This window comes from Nesoenas mayeri, assembly GCF_963082525.1.
Source record: "Nesoenas mayeri genome assembly, chromosome: 1".
Classification (NCBI taxonomy): Eukaryota; Metazoa; Chordata; class Aves; order Columbiformes; family Columbidae; genus Nesoenas; species Nesoenas mayeri.
This window is the reverse complement of record NC_137541.1, coordinates 183520872-183539548: the sequence shown is the minus strand read 5'-3', so window position 1 is coordinate 183539548 and position 18677 is coordinate 183520872. Positions and strand designations below refer to the sequence as shown.

Sequence of the window (18677 nt, the reverse complement as noted above, 5' to 3'; positions counted from 1 at the left end):
CCCAGTGACAACTGCCCCCCGAGGAAGACAATATTTAACTCAGATCTCCCATGTTTCAGATAAATTCTCCACTTTCCTGGCACCACTGCCTTGCAGCAGTGCCATTTGTTAAAGAGTAAAAATACATTTTGTCAGACGTCTGATCTTCTCAGTGTAGATTAGACTTGACAAAACATGTTTAACCCTGCTGACAGCGCTTCTCCTAAGTCCCCTGCAGGGTTGTATTTCTTATCCCTGCGGAGACCAGGAAGGAGCAGGTCACCGCACTGCTCTGACAAGCAGTCCCTTTCCTGGGCATTCGCAGTACCGTGTGTGTCTAGGAAATCTAGGGTGAAGCAAGGAGGCTTCCAAGGGGTTAATCCACCTCCAGTATTCATCACTTCGAAACAGGAAAGAGAGCAGGTGAAAATCTGGGACACCGCTGGGGTTCCTAAACCCAAGTCCTATTTAGATCTAATCCTTTCTCTGCAGAGTAAGGTTTTCAAAAGTGCTGCTCCCTTTAATTTGCCAACTTCGCTCCTGCCCTCCACTGCTGATAGGTAACTTTAGAGCAGGCCATACATTTTGCTTTTAGAAAAGCTGAAGTTTTCAGGGGGAAAAAAAAAAGGTAGAAAGGATATTTGGTTTAGTCTTTTGGTCCTCTTCCCTCTTCTAAATGCAAGGCATAACAGAGAAAAACACAGTACTCCCATAACAGAATGTATTTGACTTACCTGGAATGCAAAGTATTTGTAGAGATAGGCACCACCCAGGATCACCCCAGCCAGCATAAAAGCCAATCCGAAGTACATGCACCAGCACCAGGCCCTCCTCTGCCCCACGGGCACAGCATCCTCAGGGTCCTGCAGAGCAGCAGACAGACCTTCAGCACAGCTCCCAGGGCACACAGGACACAGATACTTCAGACCCAGCAAATACAAACGTTGCACCCGTCAGAAATGGCGATGAGCGCTCTACCACAATTGTTTGGAAACGTATTTTATTTGGTAAAGGGTAAAACAGATCTGTTTGAGTTGAGGCTTAGGAAAACTTGTACCAACAGTCACTTTTAATGCCATTGTCACTGTCTACATCAGCAGACTTAAGTCTGAAGGAAGATAAAAATGTAACAAAGTCTCTCCAAGATACCTAAAAACACCCAGTGAGCCACTTTACAGACTGCGGACAGAAAAATATCCGTTCTCAGGCAACCTCTGTGCAACAACAGCGGGGAGAGGAAGTCAATTCGGAAACGTCAGATCCTTTTTTATCTCGGTACACGCAATTTCAGTGAACCTGAAGAACCAACAAAAGATCAAAGGTAATAAGAGCAAAATATATCCTTCCCTATGTTGTTCTAGCAGGACGAAAGAGACTTTACCACCTCTTCGCTGGCAGAATAATGAGAGCGGGAATGAGAAAATATGCTTTGAAAGTTGTTGTTAAGGAAGCTTTCTGCCGTAAGACAACGTTGGTGCCTCTCTCTGCTGCTCATATTATGCTAAAGGAATGACAGGATGTTTCACCTTGGGGGCACTAGTTTGCATAACCAAGCCATCCCCACAGGCATCCTCAGCAATAAACTGCTGCTTGCAACATCTTTCCTCTATCAGCCACATTACAATGCTCTTTCCTCCTCCGAGTGTTTGCATAACTCATATCTCAAAAAAAACCAAACCAAAACAAAACAACAACCCACAAACAAAAAAGCCATAATTGAGTCACCCTCTTCCAAACTGTGAGAATCCTTGGAAAATAAATATCGGAATTCAAATAAATACAAAGCAAGTCATTACCCCTTTGCAACCAAAAAAAAAAATAGGGTAGAATGATGACCATGGCAAAATCATTACAGGCAAATAAACAAAAACCACAACCCCCAAAAGAGAAGATGGAGAAAGAACATGATGAAGAGATGGCGTTGACAGAAATGGCTATCAGTCAATGTTATGCCTCATGGTTTTTTTTGCAGCATTTGCTACTTAGTATGATTTTCCACTTGAACAAAGTGGTGGGTATTGTCCCCACTTGGCCCAGCAGGAGGGAATTCCTCTCATCTGGCCGAAGTCACTAAGCAAGTCAGACACCAAATGGAAAGGGGACCCTCCCTGTAAATGGTGGGGAGAAAGAGGCGCTTCCTCTGAATGACTCAACCCAGCCATCCCCGAGAGGGAGACGGAGTCTGCTAGAGGGACTTATTTCTTTTCACTGATTATAGAGGGAAATTCCTCGGTTAACAAACTAGGTACCTAATTCATATGTAGCTAAAATTAGGTGATGTGAAACCCACCTTTAGAGTACACTACAATTATCATTCATACAGAAACAGCAATGCAGCTTCTTTGCCAGGCAACGGCTGCCAAGATCTGATTCAGAAATATTTAAGAGTCAAACTGAAGATATTTCACAGATTTTGTTTCACATTACCTTGCAAACTACTGCAGTAAATCAGACTGTGAAAACTCCATCCTTGGAGGTTTTCAAGACTCAACTAGACAAAGCCACGGCTGATCTTGCTTTGGCAACCATCCTGTTCCTAAAGGAAGATTGGACCAGTTGATTTCCAGAGGCCCCTTCCAACCAACACTTCTGCAGTACATTAAAAGGCAAAGCAAGAGTGACTAGAAAACAGTTGCCACGGGCTGAAAAAGCAGAACGTAAAGGCAAGTAACAGCTTTTAAAAGTTTTTACACTGCTAATAATTTAAGGAATTCAGTGTAAAGAATCACAGGATTAGCAGCTGCGTGGTTTTTAACCTGGCTGTTTGCTACAACTGAGAATAGGACATAATACCCATGATAATCTAATTAACTTTCAGGTCAGGTTAAGATTCACTGTGGATTCTTCTATAAATCATCTCAATTATAAATCTAAACCAGGTAATACAAGGATTTTTATTTTTATGTTGCCCCGTATCATTAGGTAACTATCTCCCTAGATGTTTCAAAGCATAAAGGACACCTGATTAAAACTTTTTAAAATAGCTGTCGTTTAAACTGTCGTAAGTTAACATCAGAAAAATTGATAGCAAACTGGCTGTGGGATACAAAGCCAAAATATTCCCTACTGAAGAATACAAAGAGTATCTTTATTCTTTCCCGGTGCTGCTTTTGTGCCCCCCTGCCTTTTTTAACTCCAAGCAGAATTATCCATTAGTGGAATAACTGCCTCTTCCATTTTTATATCATTTTTTAAGTTCAGAAAGGCTAATAAAACAGGCATTTGAGAAACAGTGCAGAAGGCATACACTGTGTGAACACCTACCTGGAAATGAGGATTAATGTCAAATTAATTTTGCATAGGCCACAAAAATAATGAGAAAAAGGAAAGTAACTTTTACACTTTTACCATGCTAGGAGGAACCTGAAGGACAAGTTTATCACTATTCTACCGTAAATAATTCACCTTTGATATTTGAGATGACAACTACAAAGAACAGGTTTAATACAACTCTCTTATCCCTTACCAGCAGATAAATTTTCTCATTATTATTTCTGAAAGCATCCCTAATGGTGGCATGTTAAGCTATTTTCTATTTGTAGTTGCCTATTGCATTGATTTGTCCACAGCCTGCTGAAAACTGCACACCAAATTTAGAGCAAGAGTTCAAGCCCAGTTTAGCCTCTTGCTTAGGAGAGCCCAGGAAAGAACTGCACCTCAGTATGGAGGAACCACAAGCATTAGGTAACACTGAAAACATTTTATGCTGTTGAAGGAGAACACAGAACTGATTTCCTCTTCTGATTTTGAAAACTAAGTACATCATCAAGCAGTTTAAAACCACCCTAAATTAAAATAATATAAATAACCTACTGAGGCTAAATTATACTCATATTAGTAGCTGTCCTGAGGCTAAGCTTTCATATAGCTGCCATGACCGCTTAATTTGGACTGAATTGAGCTAAAAGAATAATTCATCCCTTGATATATAAATCTGACCCTTCTCCTTGCAAGAGAAGAAAGCGCCACGGATGCTGAACCTCCTTCCAGGTGACTTATGTTCTGAAAGAAAAAACATTAAGTGAAAGCAGATCCCCACAAAGAAGGACAGTGCTGAATTAGCACCTCTTCCCACATGGTTACCACGGCACTTTGTTCACAGATAGCAGTGAAGCCAGAGCACAAGATGAGATTGCAGCCTCACTGACTAATTTTTCTCTACGTCAGCTCTCCACTGCTAGAGATATCTGACAAAAGAGAGCATCATGTACTTTAGGTGAAGACTGACCTCTAAAAATACACCTCTCTACTTCTGTGAGCAGTAATAATTAATCACTGTTGTTCCAGTCCTTTTCTTTCCCCTCCTCTGCTCCATCGCTGCCCTGTGTACTTCCAGCTCCCTGGTGAATTCTCAACCTCAAGATGATGCCACAGAACTTATCTTCTCTGATGGAAAATGCCTTAGGAGGAACTGGATGCAAGCCCAATACTGGCTTGTTTCCCTTGATGAACTGATTGTTCTAATTCGAAAACATTTGATTAGCCTATTTCCCATGGACAAGACATGAAACAGAAGCATCTCTCTGCCACTTGCACGCTAAATCCTACAGTGTTAAAATTAAACGGTTCAGAATTTCCCAACCTGAATTGCTTCAGGCTCTACAGGAACCATTTTCCTGTAGATGGAGAAGTATTAAGTCCTGTATTATTTGAGATTTGCAAGACTCAAGTCTGTCTTCTCACAAAGAAGTTACAAGATGATGGCAGTTTTCAGCAAAGATGCCTTCATCAGTGACCACAGCAGCTGATGTGAAGCTACACTCTGCCTTGTTACTGGAACCATGGAACTCTTTGGAGACGGACAAGTGATACCACAAAACTATTCACCAAGCACCTCTCAACTACAGAGAGATCTTCACAGGAACATATTTATGACCATTAGCATTAACTGTTCTAGAGTGGACCAAAGGAAAAAAAGAAAATAATAATACCCCCTAAACCTCCAAACATTAGCAGTTATTAACAGCTGCTGGCCACATACTCTCTTGCTCTTTTCAGTTCAATTGTAATGCTACTTTTTTTTTCTTTAAATAAATGCTAAATTTCAGGAAGATCAAATTCATGTTTGGGGCAACATCACAAAATTATTCTAAGCAGCTCCAATACTGAGCCATGAATGTGTATAATTAGACTTGGTAATTACTTAGATTTTCCCCTCGTGGCTTTTTGTACATAGTGGAATATAATTGCTTTAGCATTATAAAAGTAAAGCAGTCAGAAAAATTACAAGGCATATGTCTAGTTCATATTAAAATGGGTGAGAAGATTATCAGACATTATTCCTTTGCAGAAATTAAGGACACATTAATTATATAATTTAAAAACAAGTATGAATCAATTAGGTAAGAATCCACCTAAACAAGATACAACGGATATGCTGTGAGAAGTCCGGAATATTGGATGACCATTGTGCACCTATGCAGAAGATAATGGCTTACATTTAAGAACAGATATGATAGCAATAACTTCAGGAGGGGAAAATGTCTTTCAGAACAAAAACACTGTCTTTGATCCACAGTGAAAACAGATGCAGAGTATTACTGAGTGTTACAAATATTACTAAAATTTTTCTGCAGCATAATACATAACGATCCATAATTATGCATCTGAGAATAACATGTTTTTAATATATATATATGTATATATATGTACACACACACACACACACATAAAAGCTTACAACTAATGTGGGTAGAACTGGCTGGAAGCTGTTCAGAACAGTTTTCTTTGAGGTCCTTTGAGTGCCAGTTAACTCACATGGATGGACAGAAAGCAGTGGGGCAGACTGAGCCTGCTAAAGGCAAATATTGACCAACCGCAGCTTTAATTAGTGGAATGGGGAGAAGATACATCACTGATGACTCCCTAAAAGTGGGTTTTTTTTTTTAATGAGGGAGGCTAAAAAGTCTTGAAATAAAACAGTGACAAATTCAGTATGAACTGAATTCTGTTGGTCAGGCTTGACGACTCTGACTTGTAAATCTGACATCTGTAGAAAATTCTCCCCAAAAGACAGTCAATTTATAATGAACTTAATTTAGAAAGAGCTCCGCATTCCTCCCATGGTATTCCTGCCTGAAGACTGCTCCAAGCCTGGCATTCTATTTATTACTTGTTGCAGATGGGAAATTAAGGCAGGCTTTTGCAAGGCTCCTCACTTGGCAGATGTTGCGAATGTGGAAGACCATCATACTGATCTGCCTCTCAAGCAGCAATTTTATGCTTCCTAATAAAATTAAATTTAAATTTTAAGTACAATGATCTTTTAACTTGCTAGTTGGAAAAACAGGCTCAATATACAATAGATGCTTCAGAGATCTCTCGCTTATCACAAGGAGTGACGTATCCTTTCTACTCAGATGATGAAGCCTGAACACAAGCTATGGTTGTTTATGTGCAGTTGATATCGGAACACTGCAACCCTTCTGTGGCAGCACTGCCAGTTCCTTCTCTATCAAGACGGACAGGGACTTGTCCATCTGGCCAAAGGCCCCCTGCCTGAAGAACAGCACAAAAACCAGACCTTAGTTCTGCTGTACTCACGTAGCCTGGATAACCAAGGAGATAAATTAATTAGAATTATCTATTAGGTAGTTGGTACTACTAACCTCTTCCTATATTTCTAATATCTGTGTATGTTCTGTAAAATGAAGTTGTAAACACAAAATCTGTTATACAGCACTAAGAAATCCAGCAGTGAGTAGAAAATACATTACAAGAGCTTCCCAAAGTCCAAAGTCCACAGTCATTTTGATGTTAGGTGAATGCTACCTTTCACCAAATAATGGGGGTATGTTATTAAAAAATGAGGTGTCTGTCAAATGACTCATTTCATGTTTCAAACGTCATAACCATCGTGGAATAAAAATATTAATATAAGCAGCCAGCTCGAGATCATCCTAAAAAGGGAATCAGTGCTGGTGGGTAAGAAGGTAGTTGCATGTATTGGGAAAGACAGAAGTGAAAACAAAAATCAGAAAACGGGCAAGAAAAGCGGAGTGGGAATTAAAACCAGGGAGAAACATGCTGGAACATGAAGAGTTCAATTTCTCTGAAGGAAGTCAAGGAAAATTACAACTGTAAAGTGAACATAAAGGACATGAATCAGCAGTTCACCTGCAGCTATGTGATAGAGGGACCATAAAAGACGGGTGTATTGGAAGAGTAATCCTGCAACTCCTAACTGCTGTGAGTAATCCAGATTTACCTAAACATTGCCTCCAGTTTGTGAAATGAGAGATTACAAAGCAGCCAACAATTAAAGAGGATAAGTAAAGAAGGAAGAAGCCTGAAACTATTTAGTCTGCTGCTTTGGTTAAATTTGGGAGCAGTATTGTTAAGAATGGTTATTTTATTGTTAGCTTTAGTCTTACACGGACTAGAAAGTGGGGGAAAAACTAACAAAAAACACCAAAACACACTTATCTAAATGGCCTGAAAGTTCTGTCTTTGCAGACCAGGCAAGGACTTTCTTGAGGTGAATGACATGCACAGCTTTTGGCTGTATCATCATCCCCAGCTGCCTACAGCAATAGTACAACTAATCACACACTGTATTTTACTGTTTCCTTCAAACCATGTTCCCCAAATTGTCTCTTCTCTGTCCAGTTCCAAGATCACGGTCAAACACCCAGGGCCAAGGACCACCCTCCTTTTTCCATACAGCAATTAGCACAACAGGATCTTAATACTATTTTTTATATTCCTTCTGAACATGAGAAATTTTTTTTATATATATATATATATACTTATTATTTTTTTTTTTACTGTGTGATCAAGTACTGGCACAGGTTGTCCAGGGATGCTGTGGAGTCTCCATCCTTGGGATGGAGGTTCAGGCTGGACATTAGGAAAAGGTTCTTCCCCCAGAGGGTGGTGGAGCACTGGAACAGGCTCCCCAGGGAGGTGTCACAGCCCCAAGCCTGACAGTGTTCAAGAAGAGACTGGACAACACCCTCAGACACACGGTGTGAACTGTGGGGTTGTCCTGTGCAGGGACAGGAGTTGGACTCAATGATCCTTGTTGGGTCCCCTCCAACTCAGGACATTCTATGATGTTCAAGAACTGACTGGACATGGTCCTGGGCAACCAGCTCTAGGAGATCCAGATGACCTCCAGAGGTCCCTTCCAATTACAGCCATTCTGTGATACACATCTACTTTTTAAGTGAAACTATCACTATTCAGGCAGAGGATTAATAATCCTAACCATGTGCATCATCAAAAAAAAAACAACAATCCAGGAGTGCTGGGTCTGTGCTAGACAACTAATGAAGTTCAACACATCCTTTATTTCCTTTGCCTTGGGGCTTTATGATTCTTCTGCCTACTCCCCACTCCCTTGCCTCCAGCATAAAACTTCAACAAAACCTACAGCACTTGGAAAATATGTTGTCTTTACATGTCTGGACACTGAACTCAAAAGTTCTTGTGCTGCTGACAGTCACAAAATCCACAATTGCCACCGTGCTGTACTGAATAAAAGTTTTCATAAGCTTGGCTAATGAAGAGGTGGCGCAAGCCAGTTTTTTTATGTGATATATAACTATTGATGAATTTACCTATACATTTTCATAAATGAGAATGATGGAAATTTGTTCTACATTCCATACCCATTTATCTCAACTATGTTAAGAAAAGAGACGTGTTGTCATGCAAGAGTTTTCAAGTCATAGACTAAAGCACACAGATGAAAGCTTGCATAGATATCTGGCAAGAGGTGCCTGAGGGATGTTTATTTTTTTAAAAAAAAGAAACCTCAATCTTTATAGTATGTATGGGAACTTTTTCAGAATACATTTCGCTTTAAGAAAACAGAATCACTAGACCCCCTTTATGGTTACAGCATGTCAATCATGGCATTTCATTTAATTGTCCAATTCTGAAAAAGGCTTCATTTAGACATTGCCAAAATAACCCCTTTTCCCCACTTGTGTTCTTTGACTTATAACTGACTTGTGTTCTTCCATACTTACTGAAACTACACTAAATAAATCTATAACTGCAAATGCAATATTTCTCTTGATTTTACCCTGAATTAGATCAATGTTTGAAAACAGGAACTTAGAAGATCCACTTAAAATGGATCAATACTAAATTATCTTTTTGACCTTGATTGTTCCAGTTCCTGTCTCTTCCTTGCCCTGCTAGCTTCTTAAGTCTGAAATGTCTCTGCTTTTTTCCTATGACTGCCTGAATCTCAGACATCAGTATGATGGAACGCTATGTGGATTTAACCTAGATTTCTCTCAAGGCTATTTTCCCAAGCGGTGTTGGCTCCTTCACCCAAGAGATCTCATTAGCATGCACATATGCACCACTGAGCCTCAGAATTTAATAACTCTATTCCTAGTTCAGCCACAGATGGTATGTCATCTCAAGCAAGTCACAAACGCTGTGTGTCTCGGTTTCTCTCAAAAGTAGAATCAAGCATCACACAAATCACTCGGGAGGTCTCTAGTCTAACCTCTTGTTGAAAAGGAGGGTGGACTCTGAAGCCTGTCCAGATTGCTTGAGGCTCTTGTCCAGTCAAGTTTTGAAAACCGCCAAGGACCGGCACTTCACAGCATCTCTGTGTAACCTGCTGAACATTCAGTTCTCCTCAGACTGAAAAATACTTTGCTCATACCCAATTAGAAGTTCTCCTTTTTCAATTTATGGCCACTGTCTTTCCAGACACCTCCACAGGTGTGGGGAGGCTGCTGTGATGTCCTCCCGCAGCCATCTCATCTCCACAGCCACTCTTCATGTGTTCCAGCCCCCAATCATCCTGGTGACCCCTGCTAGAAACAAACCAGCCTGTTCATGTTTTGTTTGTTTGTTTGTTAGTTGGAAAGCATTCAGCCTTCAGCAATGCCAGTGGCTCATGCCCAGCTGACTGTCCACCAGGAGCCTTGGGTCCTTCTCAAGTAGAGCGCTTTCTCAGTCAGGGGGTCCCCAGCTTGTCCTGATAGAGAGGTGAGTCTGCTCCAGGGACAGGAGCAGCCTGTTATTTCTTAAACCATGAGGTTTTATTCAGCCCATCACTGTAGCCTGTTTGGGTCTCTCTGAATGGCAGCCCTGTCCTCAAACAAATATACCTTGACAATACATACATTAGTGAATTAAGCTGTGCAGTAACCGTACAGCAGAGTTCTATAAGTGGAAACTATTCCACATGCACATACAGAATAGCATTTAATTGTAGCACAACTATCAGCACAGAAGAGCTGACCTTCAAAGGCTTACATTTAAATACACCCTCTTTGTAGAAGAAACTGTTGTAAGAATCTCAAAGGCTTCACAGCAATTAGACTATTGAGAGCCTGAAGTGGAGCACACACTGGGGTATCCAGCACCTGGCTGCATCGCACCCTCCAGGAGAACAGACCCTGGCTGGTGTTCTGACACCTCACCAAAAGGTCTTCCCAAAACTGCAAACCCCAGGCAAGGCAACTCATCACACTGTGACAGCCTTGAAACGTCACGTTCATCCTCCCAAAACTGCAAAGGGCACTGTGTTTTCAAATGTGTAAATGCAAGGGTTTTCTACGCAGACTAGATCTTTCTAAAAACAAATAAGTCAATAGAGCTTCATGATTCAGCAATCATGTAATATCTACCTCAGAGGTCACTGTCCCCTCCCAGTATGATCCTCCCAGCATATTCTTTTTCCACAGTCATTCCACTGACTCATTCTACCCTCAAAAGAGAAGAAAGCTGCCATCAAAAGCTGGAGTTTGTTGAACCCTAGAAGGAAGACAACCACAAATTATCCAAGGATTTGCATTCAAGGAACTCTTAAAATGCTTGTGGGTTTTATTTTTATGTGTGTGTATATATACAGATATATAAATAATACATATTATACACTTCATAATATATAAACTTTATAAAAATATTTGTATATATACAAACACACAGACACTGTTTGGAATGGGCAAACAAAATATCAACTTATTTTTTCCACAACTTCTATAATAACTGTTGGGCAAACACTACTTTGCTGTTTTTTTTCACGGTAAGTTTTGTAGGGCTGTTGCACAGAGGACCCTTGCTTGTGGATGCCCCATCGATTGCTCAGATGGGAGCTGGAGTCTCTATATGTCCGTTGTGGTCCAAACCCCAGGCCACGTGATGTCTGCTGCAAAACTGTTTCTGACTTCATTGCAGAGCTCAATCTTATTAATTATCTCACTCCTTTGGTTTACCACATCTGTAAAATTAGGACAGATATCTGAGTTTTATAAATTAGCATGCTTTTCATCTGTAGATTCAAAGTAATTTCCACCGAGGATAAAAAGCAGTACATAAATAGTAAGAAAATGAATGTTGTATTATTCATATGGATCAGGAGACTAAAACCAGATAATGCTAACCTTTGTCAATCAAAGCATAAATGGAGTTGGGGGGAAAGAATCTATGCAACAGCTAACAGAACGCACCATTACTTATCCCAGCTGTAGTTCTTATGTTTGAAATACGTCAGCATGTTTTTGGAAGCACAGAATAAAGAACATTTTAAATTACTAGGACTTAAAAATCCAATATTTGCTTCCAAATATATTTCCTGAGAATCACAGAAAGAATTATTTTATTTGTATGGAAGCTATTTGGTAGCTGTAGCTAGTGGCTACTGGGTAGAAAATACGTATAATGCTGACACATATTCCAAAACTCACAACTGCAGAAGAGTTAACTAAAAACGCTACTGGAGGTAAGTATGCTTACCGTTCTTATAAACTGCCCTCAAACAACCACTAGCATCAAAAGTTATTACATTGTTGATAACAAAAAAATATTAAAATTAAGAAAATTTATTTGAGCCTTTAAAAACACAACTGTTAGATTACATTTGCAACTGCAAACATTTCATTAAAATACTTCATAGGGAAAACACATATATACACATTAGATTTTGAAACTAAACTTTTCTTGATATAGACATTCATGTGTTGGATTAAATATTCATTGTAATGGGAGGAGTCTAAACCATTTCCTGTGCAAACACTGTTGATTCCAATAACATTTTCTTTCAAATGTTTGTTTTTACAGGAAAGTTCAGCATCCCATCTTGATCCACATCTTCAGAAATGAACTAATTTAACTTTAGCTTTTCCCACCTAACAGAACTTTTGGTTCCAAAAGGTTTCCATTCCACTATGCAATGTTAATATTCAAACTAGTTTTTGGAAGCTGATCAGAAAGAAAATGATACTGTAGCACAGAAAGACAGGTGTGAACACAAGAGAAGTATTTACAGCATTAAATATAACAAAACATCACAGCGCAGGATAGTTTTTCTAGATATTGCACTATATAAAGCTTCATCTAATTGTGGACTTTGCCACATGACAAATGTTAAGCAAAAAAGTTCCGCAAATACATTTTTAGGGCAAGGGGCCTCAGCCAAGTATAAATTTGTTAATCTGAAAAGAGAAACTATTTACCACTGCATAAAGTATTTGCCTCGTCTCTATGCTCATCCCTGCACTGAGTGCATAGAAGTTGTAATGCTATGTATGGACAGCAGCTCTTGCTCAGGCAGCCAAAAACATAAATGATACCAACAACTGACGATGCAGCTATCACAAAGGTCTGGCAGAATACATCCTGTTTGAAATATTAACTATCATTCTTCTGGGAAACAGTCGTATTTTGAAACAAAAGCTTCATATTTGTTATTCAGGTCGGGAAGCGAAGATAAATGGAAAAGGAAGCGAGATACAGAGCGCTGACAGAAATCCTCTGTCCCACAGGTTCCTTTCTGTCACTGGGGAGATGGGGACGACACGAGCTCTTCCAGATCTCTTTTTGAACTTTCTAACCTCGAATTCCAAATTCTTCAACTCACTTCAAAACCGCGAGATATTTTCAGGGAAGCACCACAAACTTTTTGAGATTTTTTTGTTTGTTTTTAAGTATTGTTCTCACAATTGCTGGCAACCTCTACAGAACAGTTTTAGGAGCCAAAATCTCAAGAACACGGTGTTATTATTTTCAGGAAGCTGCGCTACTTAACCAGTTGCACAAATTCACCGTGTAAAAGGATACAGGGAGTAACATCAGCCACAAGACTTTTTTTTCTAAGGACGAGTTCCTCATGAACAACAAGTTTTGTTTACATAAACTCAGTTTCCCTATATTTATGCTTGCAGGTGCCCATAAAGCCAAGTAAGCAACAGAATCCTGGGTACCCGTTGTGGCTGAAGCCAGAGGGTTGTCATTGGAAGTCTGGTGGATTTCATTAAAATCTTACCAAAGTGAGGGAGAGTAAGGGGGAAGAAAACTCAGTTTGCTAGGATTTTTTTACTCTTGTCCTCTTTTAAAGAATCATACCCTAATCCAGAATGCTCTGACAGACAGCAGAACCTGGTTGGCTTAAAGACCTAGTTGCATCATGGAAAACACAGGAAAAGACAAAGTTTGCTCTTTGCTCAATGGTGACTGGAGAAAGAAAACTTGGCTGGAGGAAGGCTATAAAGGGAATTAAGGAAGCTCCTCCAAGAACAAAATAAACCAAAAATAAACAAAACAACCCCAAAACAACCATGTCCCATAAAATGAGAAAAACTGCTTTGCTGACAGGAAAAAATAAGTAAATGACTATTTATTAGTGTGTTCACTAACATATAAATAGCATATAAATATATGTTATATCGTATTTATGGATATTTACACACACAAAGTATAGCAACTGTAAAGCTAACACTGCTATTTCAGAAACATCTATCACCAACTACACAAAATCTAAGGGTTTTTCTGTATGGAAAAATAGTGCTCATTAGTTACTCGCCAGTATTTCCCAGGTGGACTCTCTTAACTCTGTGTTAAAAGTGCCTATTTTAGTCTGCTTTACAACAGATTAAGCTAAACTGAAAAAAAAATGGTTTTAGAGTGCAAGGTAATAATGTTCTCATAAGGAATAAACGCAGAAAGCTGTTGCTTATAAAATTTTTAACATTTACACTTTCACACTGAAATCTCTCTGTAAATACAGCTATCCAAAGGTCAGTGATGATATATATGTGTAAATCCACACCTTCCATGCACAAAACTGTATTTGGTAAGGATGTGTCGAGTTGAGCACCTCAAGAAAAAAAAGAAAATATAAAAGAAAAGGTTGTCACCTAGTCCAGCAGGAGGGAGTAATTTCCTGAGAGTTACTGAGCACCCAAAGAGGTTTGGGGAGGACTTAAACTATTGAATGGACTCTGCAAAATGTCTGAAGACTTCAACCATGCTCAGAACCATCTTTGGCTCTCCAAACATCTATTGTATGGAGAAACGTTAATACCACACATTCATTATTTGTTGGGAGACTGCGTCATAAAATACCCTATTGTACTGACAATGAGCAAAGCAGAAAATTAAATGTGGCTTGAGAACCTTCACTAAGGGTATTCTGTATTTGGGACGAGAATTATGGTACAGCAGTATCATCCCAGGAGCCACAGCAGAGTCGTAATGCTGCCTGCAGTAAGTATGGAGCCACTTTCACAACACGCAATCATACTGACAGGTGATTTATGCCGAGGCAGGATTAGCACTCTTGATTTTTAAACTCCTTTTCTAAGTAGCACACTCCAAAGCATAAGACTTTATGCCTTCTGCAAAAGCTTTTCTTAAGCTGTTGTTCACATGATACATCCCCTACTCTTCTCACATCTTCTTCTCCTCTCTTCCACAATTAATTTCCTATTAGCATCCTCATCAGAGGTTACTGGGCAAATTTGGGTGAGATCAGAGTATTTCTACGCCACATCACCAGCATATTTTGGCTGCAAACATTCTTTAGTAAACCCTAGGAAGATTATCTACTTGAAGGTAATCCTGCAATGGCAGACAGCGTGGCACCCTTCATGACACTGTGCCAGGAAACGCAGCAGAAGACAGTCAAAGAACCAGCCCAAAAGCTCATTCTACGAACCTTTATTTTCTGGAATTTCAGAGTATTTGGCTTTATTCATTAATATCAACTGGTTTATTAATATATCTTGCTCAAATCTTTGGAAGTTCTTGATAATATTCTGAATGTATAACTCTGCTTGATCCTCTTCCACTCTTTAAGTGCTTTGATTTACTTCAAGTCCAGAACGCCTCCTATGACTTTCTTCATATAATAAATCTTCATAAAATGTTGTAATATTTTTCATGTTCACACTTGCAATTCAGATGTATTAGTTGTCCTACAGAAACAATGTCTGTAAAGACAGCAGAGAGGGGAAAACAAATGTCCCATATATGCCATTTTGGTGATGTGAGCTTTTTTCAATCTACCAGAATTCATTCTTCTATATACGTTCTCATATGGCTTTCAAACCTCACTTGAGGCTAAGGGTTTTCCAGCAATGAAGTGATATGAATAATACATTTGTCCCCTGCCCTCCAAAGACCTGCATAGGCAGTAGAAGTTCCTTGTGGAGAAGGTAAAAAGATTAATTTCTAATGCATTTATATTAGAGAAGGCAAAGTTCAAAGAATATATCCCGCACTTAACCTCAAAGGTATCAAGTTTTACAATGGCCCTCAGTTCCTTTCTTGTCTGAGATCTGAGAATGAACTCCCAAAGATCCAAATACCTCTACAGCTACATAATTTTTTCAATTTGTTAATCCTGCATGGATTGCACAGCCTCTTCTACTAAAACTACAGATGATGCTACTGTATTCAGATCTGCATTTATTTATGCTCTAAAACATGCATGCTCAAAAAAAAAAAAGGCTTCTTCAAGATAATTTTGCGCACTGGTAGGTGTAGATCTGCAGTTCTGCTGAGAAAAGATGCAAATGTGTCAAGGAGAATATCAAAGGCTCGATGCCCCCTAAGAGCGCTCATTTGCTTTTGGAATTTTCATCTGTACAGGGCATCTGCTCCTGGCACACTATTTTAGGACTGCTGCCTTGTTCAGGCATGTGCATCCCCCGATAACAGTGCAAGAACTCAGAAGTAGCTACTGTGAGTCCAGACCACCTTTTAATCTGGTTAATAAATATCTGCAAGTCTCATTTCTAGGCAAGGAAAGCAGTACTAAGACCTGGGCAAAGTTAAGGCAGATCCTGTATCTCATCCTCAGCTGCAAGAATTGACAGTTCTGCCTTAAGGAAATCATAGTCAAATAACACGCTTCTGTCAGTATCTGGACAGGGTCAGGAGGATTTGCTCTCCAGCGGACAATTAGCCAGATGCATTCTGTTTGTTTAGCAGTAGGAACTACAAGCCCATAATGGTAGGCTATCTGGAAACAAATATCATACAGGGCAGATCTGGATCCCGAGGTACTATGAAAAACCTGTTTTCTGGAACTTGCAGTTCGTGTCTACTTGGTGTCAAACCAATTGCCAAACCTTTGGTCAGGAAGGAACTCCACAGCTCAGCCTGGGTCTGGGAAATCCATTATATTCTATAGAAAGGCACTCCTGCTAGGAACAACTAGGCATGCAGATCACCTAACGGATTTCCCATAATCACAGGCAATTTGAGCAATGATACCGTCTCATTTGTTGTGGCACACTGTTCTAAGGACTTGAATACTTTGGTCAGAGTTTTATAAATGCAGCACATTCAGTAGAAATGTGCAATTTAACCACTCGCTGTACCAGGAAGACGTCACTAGAAAACATCCTGCGGCCCCCTTTGGCTTTGAAACAACAGTGGGTTCTGCAGGTGAAGAACCTGACCCCATCAAATCACAGCAAAGCCTACACCAGGGCACAACTTCATCGTGAAAATTCAACAGATCCTGTCTTCCCAGGCAGCGGTTCATCACAAAGATTTAGGAAATTAATAAACACCATCTATTCTGCAGATCAAATTTGGCAACTCAGAGACTTGATGCACAAAAGATTGTGAAAGCAAATGAAAACAGCAAGGCATGCTGTTTATGCACAGCTGGCCATTTTTCAAGTTTTCATTGTCTTTTCAAAGAGCTTAGAACAAATTACGCTACTTCTAATTAAAAACTGGTTTTGATCACGGGAGCACAGAAATTACAAATAAAACCCTTTATATTCTGGGCAGTTTTGCACTTCAAGAAGTTTAAAAGCAGCTGCTGTTGTGCTCTTTGTTGCTGTTGGGAGGCGCGGAGGGAAGGCGGCAGCGACCGGGGCTGGGGTGCTGTTTTGGGGTGGGGGAGGCAGCTCTTTGTTCCTTTATTTAAACCAGCCCGAGTTTCAAGGCGAAGTTCGCTTGTAACACACACACACACACACACGATCACCAGGCTCTGCAAGACACGCCGCGGCCAAACCTCCAACTTCACCCTCGCCAAGCCCTCCCTGCCCTGAAGCGCTTTAGGGTTTGCGAGCTCGCTGGCTCGTCGGACTCATCCGTGCCGCCGGAGGAGATTAAACAACGTGTGGAGACCAGGCGCCATCCAGACATCGATCTACACGCAAACCAACTTCCCGCGACCGACCCAAGCACACCGCAGGGCACCCCGACCCCCCACCCCGGCAGCGACGGCCAGGGACGGGCTGCGGGAGCGGCCGGGGACGGGCTGCGGAGCGGCCGGGGACGGGCTGCGGGAGCGGCCACGGACGGGCTGCGGGAGCGGCCACGGACGGGCTGCGGGAGCGGCCGGGGACGGGCTGCGGGAGCGGCCGGGGACGGGCTGCGGGAGCGGCCGGGGACGGGCTGCGGGAGCGGCCGGGGGCGCCGCCGGCCCGTCCCCACGGCCGGGCTGGCCAGGGAGGGCAGCGCCTGCCCGGGCCGGCCCCTCCGCTCGCCGCGGGTCTGGACGAGACGCCGCGAAGAAGACGAAAGCGCCTTTTAAAAGCCGAGTTGGACGCGATCCAAGCGCTGTCGGGGTAAAGAAAAAAAAAGAGAGAGAGAAAAACATATACACACACACACACACAGAAATCCCCAAAGTAGGGAGAAGCGGGGCTTTAAAGCTCGCTCTCCTGTCAGCCATTTTAGAAGCGTGAGCTGCGAGGGGCGGCGGGGCGCACCGCACCGCTGCGCTGCTTTCCCTGCCGGCCTGCCCGCGGCTGATGGACGAGGAGCGAAGAGCACACACGAAAAATACACCCGTCGCCAGTGCGCTTCCCTCCCCGCGGCAGCACGGAGCGGAGCGGAGCCACTGAGCGGAGCGCAGCGCCCGCAGCCGGGCCGGCCCCGGCGCCTCGGCCCCCCCACACTCACCTTGGCGTCCGGCGGCAGGATCAGCACCTGGCTGTTCTCCTCCTCCTTCTTCGCCGCCTCCTTCTGCGCCAACGCCGAGTTGAACGACACCTTCACCATGGCCGCTCCTCAACGCCGCGCACGCAGGACAAGGAGGAGGACAAGAAGAAGCCCGGACCGGCAGAGGTTCGAAGGCAACGTCCTGCCTTGTGCCCGCCGCTGCCGCCGCGCCGCGAGTGCCGCCCCCGTCCCCTTGTCAGGCGGCGGAGGAGGAGAGGCGACCTGCGGCGGGGCGGGGAGAGGAGGGGAGGAGGCGGTGCCTGGAGGGGCGGGCGGGAGGGAGGGAAGGGGGGAGGCGGGGGTGACGGGGCTTCGCCCTCCGCTCGCCCGCGCTGTGATGCGGGGCGCCTGGGGCTGGGCGCCTGGGACTGGGCTAGTTCCCCCCGCAGCTCCGTTCTCGTCGGTCGAGGGCTGCGTGCCCCGCGGGCTCAGCTCTCTGCCGGCGCCCTGCTGTGCCCCCGGGCGGCTTCGCCTGCAGCGGCCTGGTGCCCCCAGCCTGGCCCCGGCGGCGATCCCCGGGCCTGGCTCTTCTGCAG

The 18677-nt window shown here is 42.4% G+C and overlaps 1 protein-coding gene across 2 annotated transcripts in view; it reads right to left on the bottom strand.

Annotated features, from left to right (window-relative positions):
- ITM2B (integral membrane protein 2B) overlaps positions 1 to 18337 on the bottom strand; it is a 28269-nt gene extending 9932 nt beyond the window's left edge. For both annotated transcript variants that reach the window (XM_080357691.1, XM_080357692.1), the window contains exons 1-2: positions 18103 to 18337; positions 714 to 842 (exon numbers count right to left, since the gene is read on the bottom strand). In XM_080357691.1, the coding sequence (XP_080213817.1) occupies positions 714 to 842; positions 18103 to 18201 (228 nt within the window). In that variant the 5' untranslated portion in view covers positions 18202 to 18337. The remainder of the gene's footprint in view (positions 1 to 713; positions 843 to 18102) is intronic.
- Between the last annotated feature and the right edge of the window lie 340 nt (positions 18338 to 18677).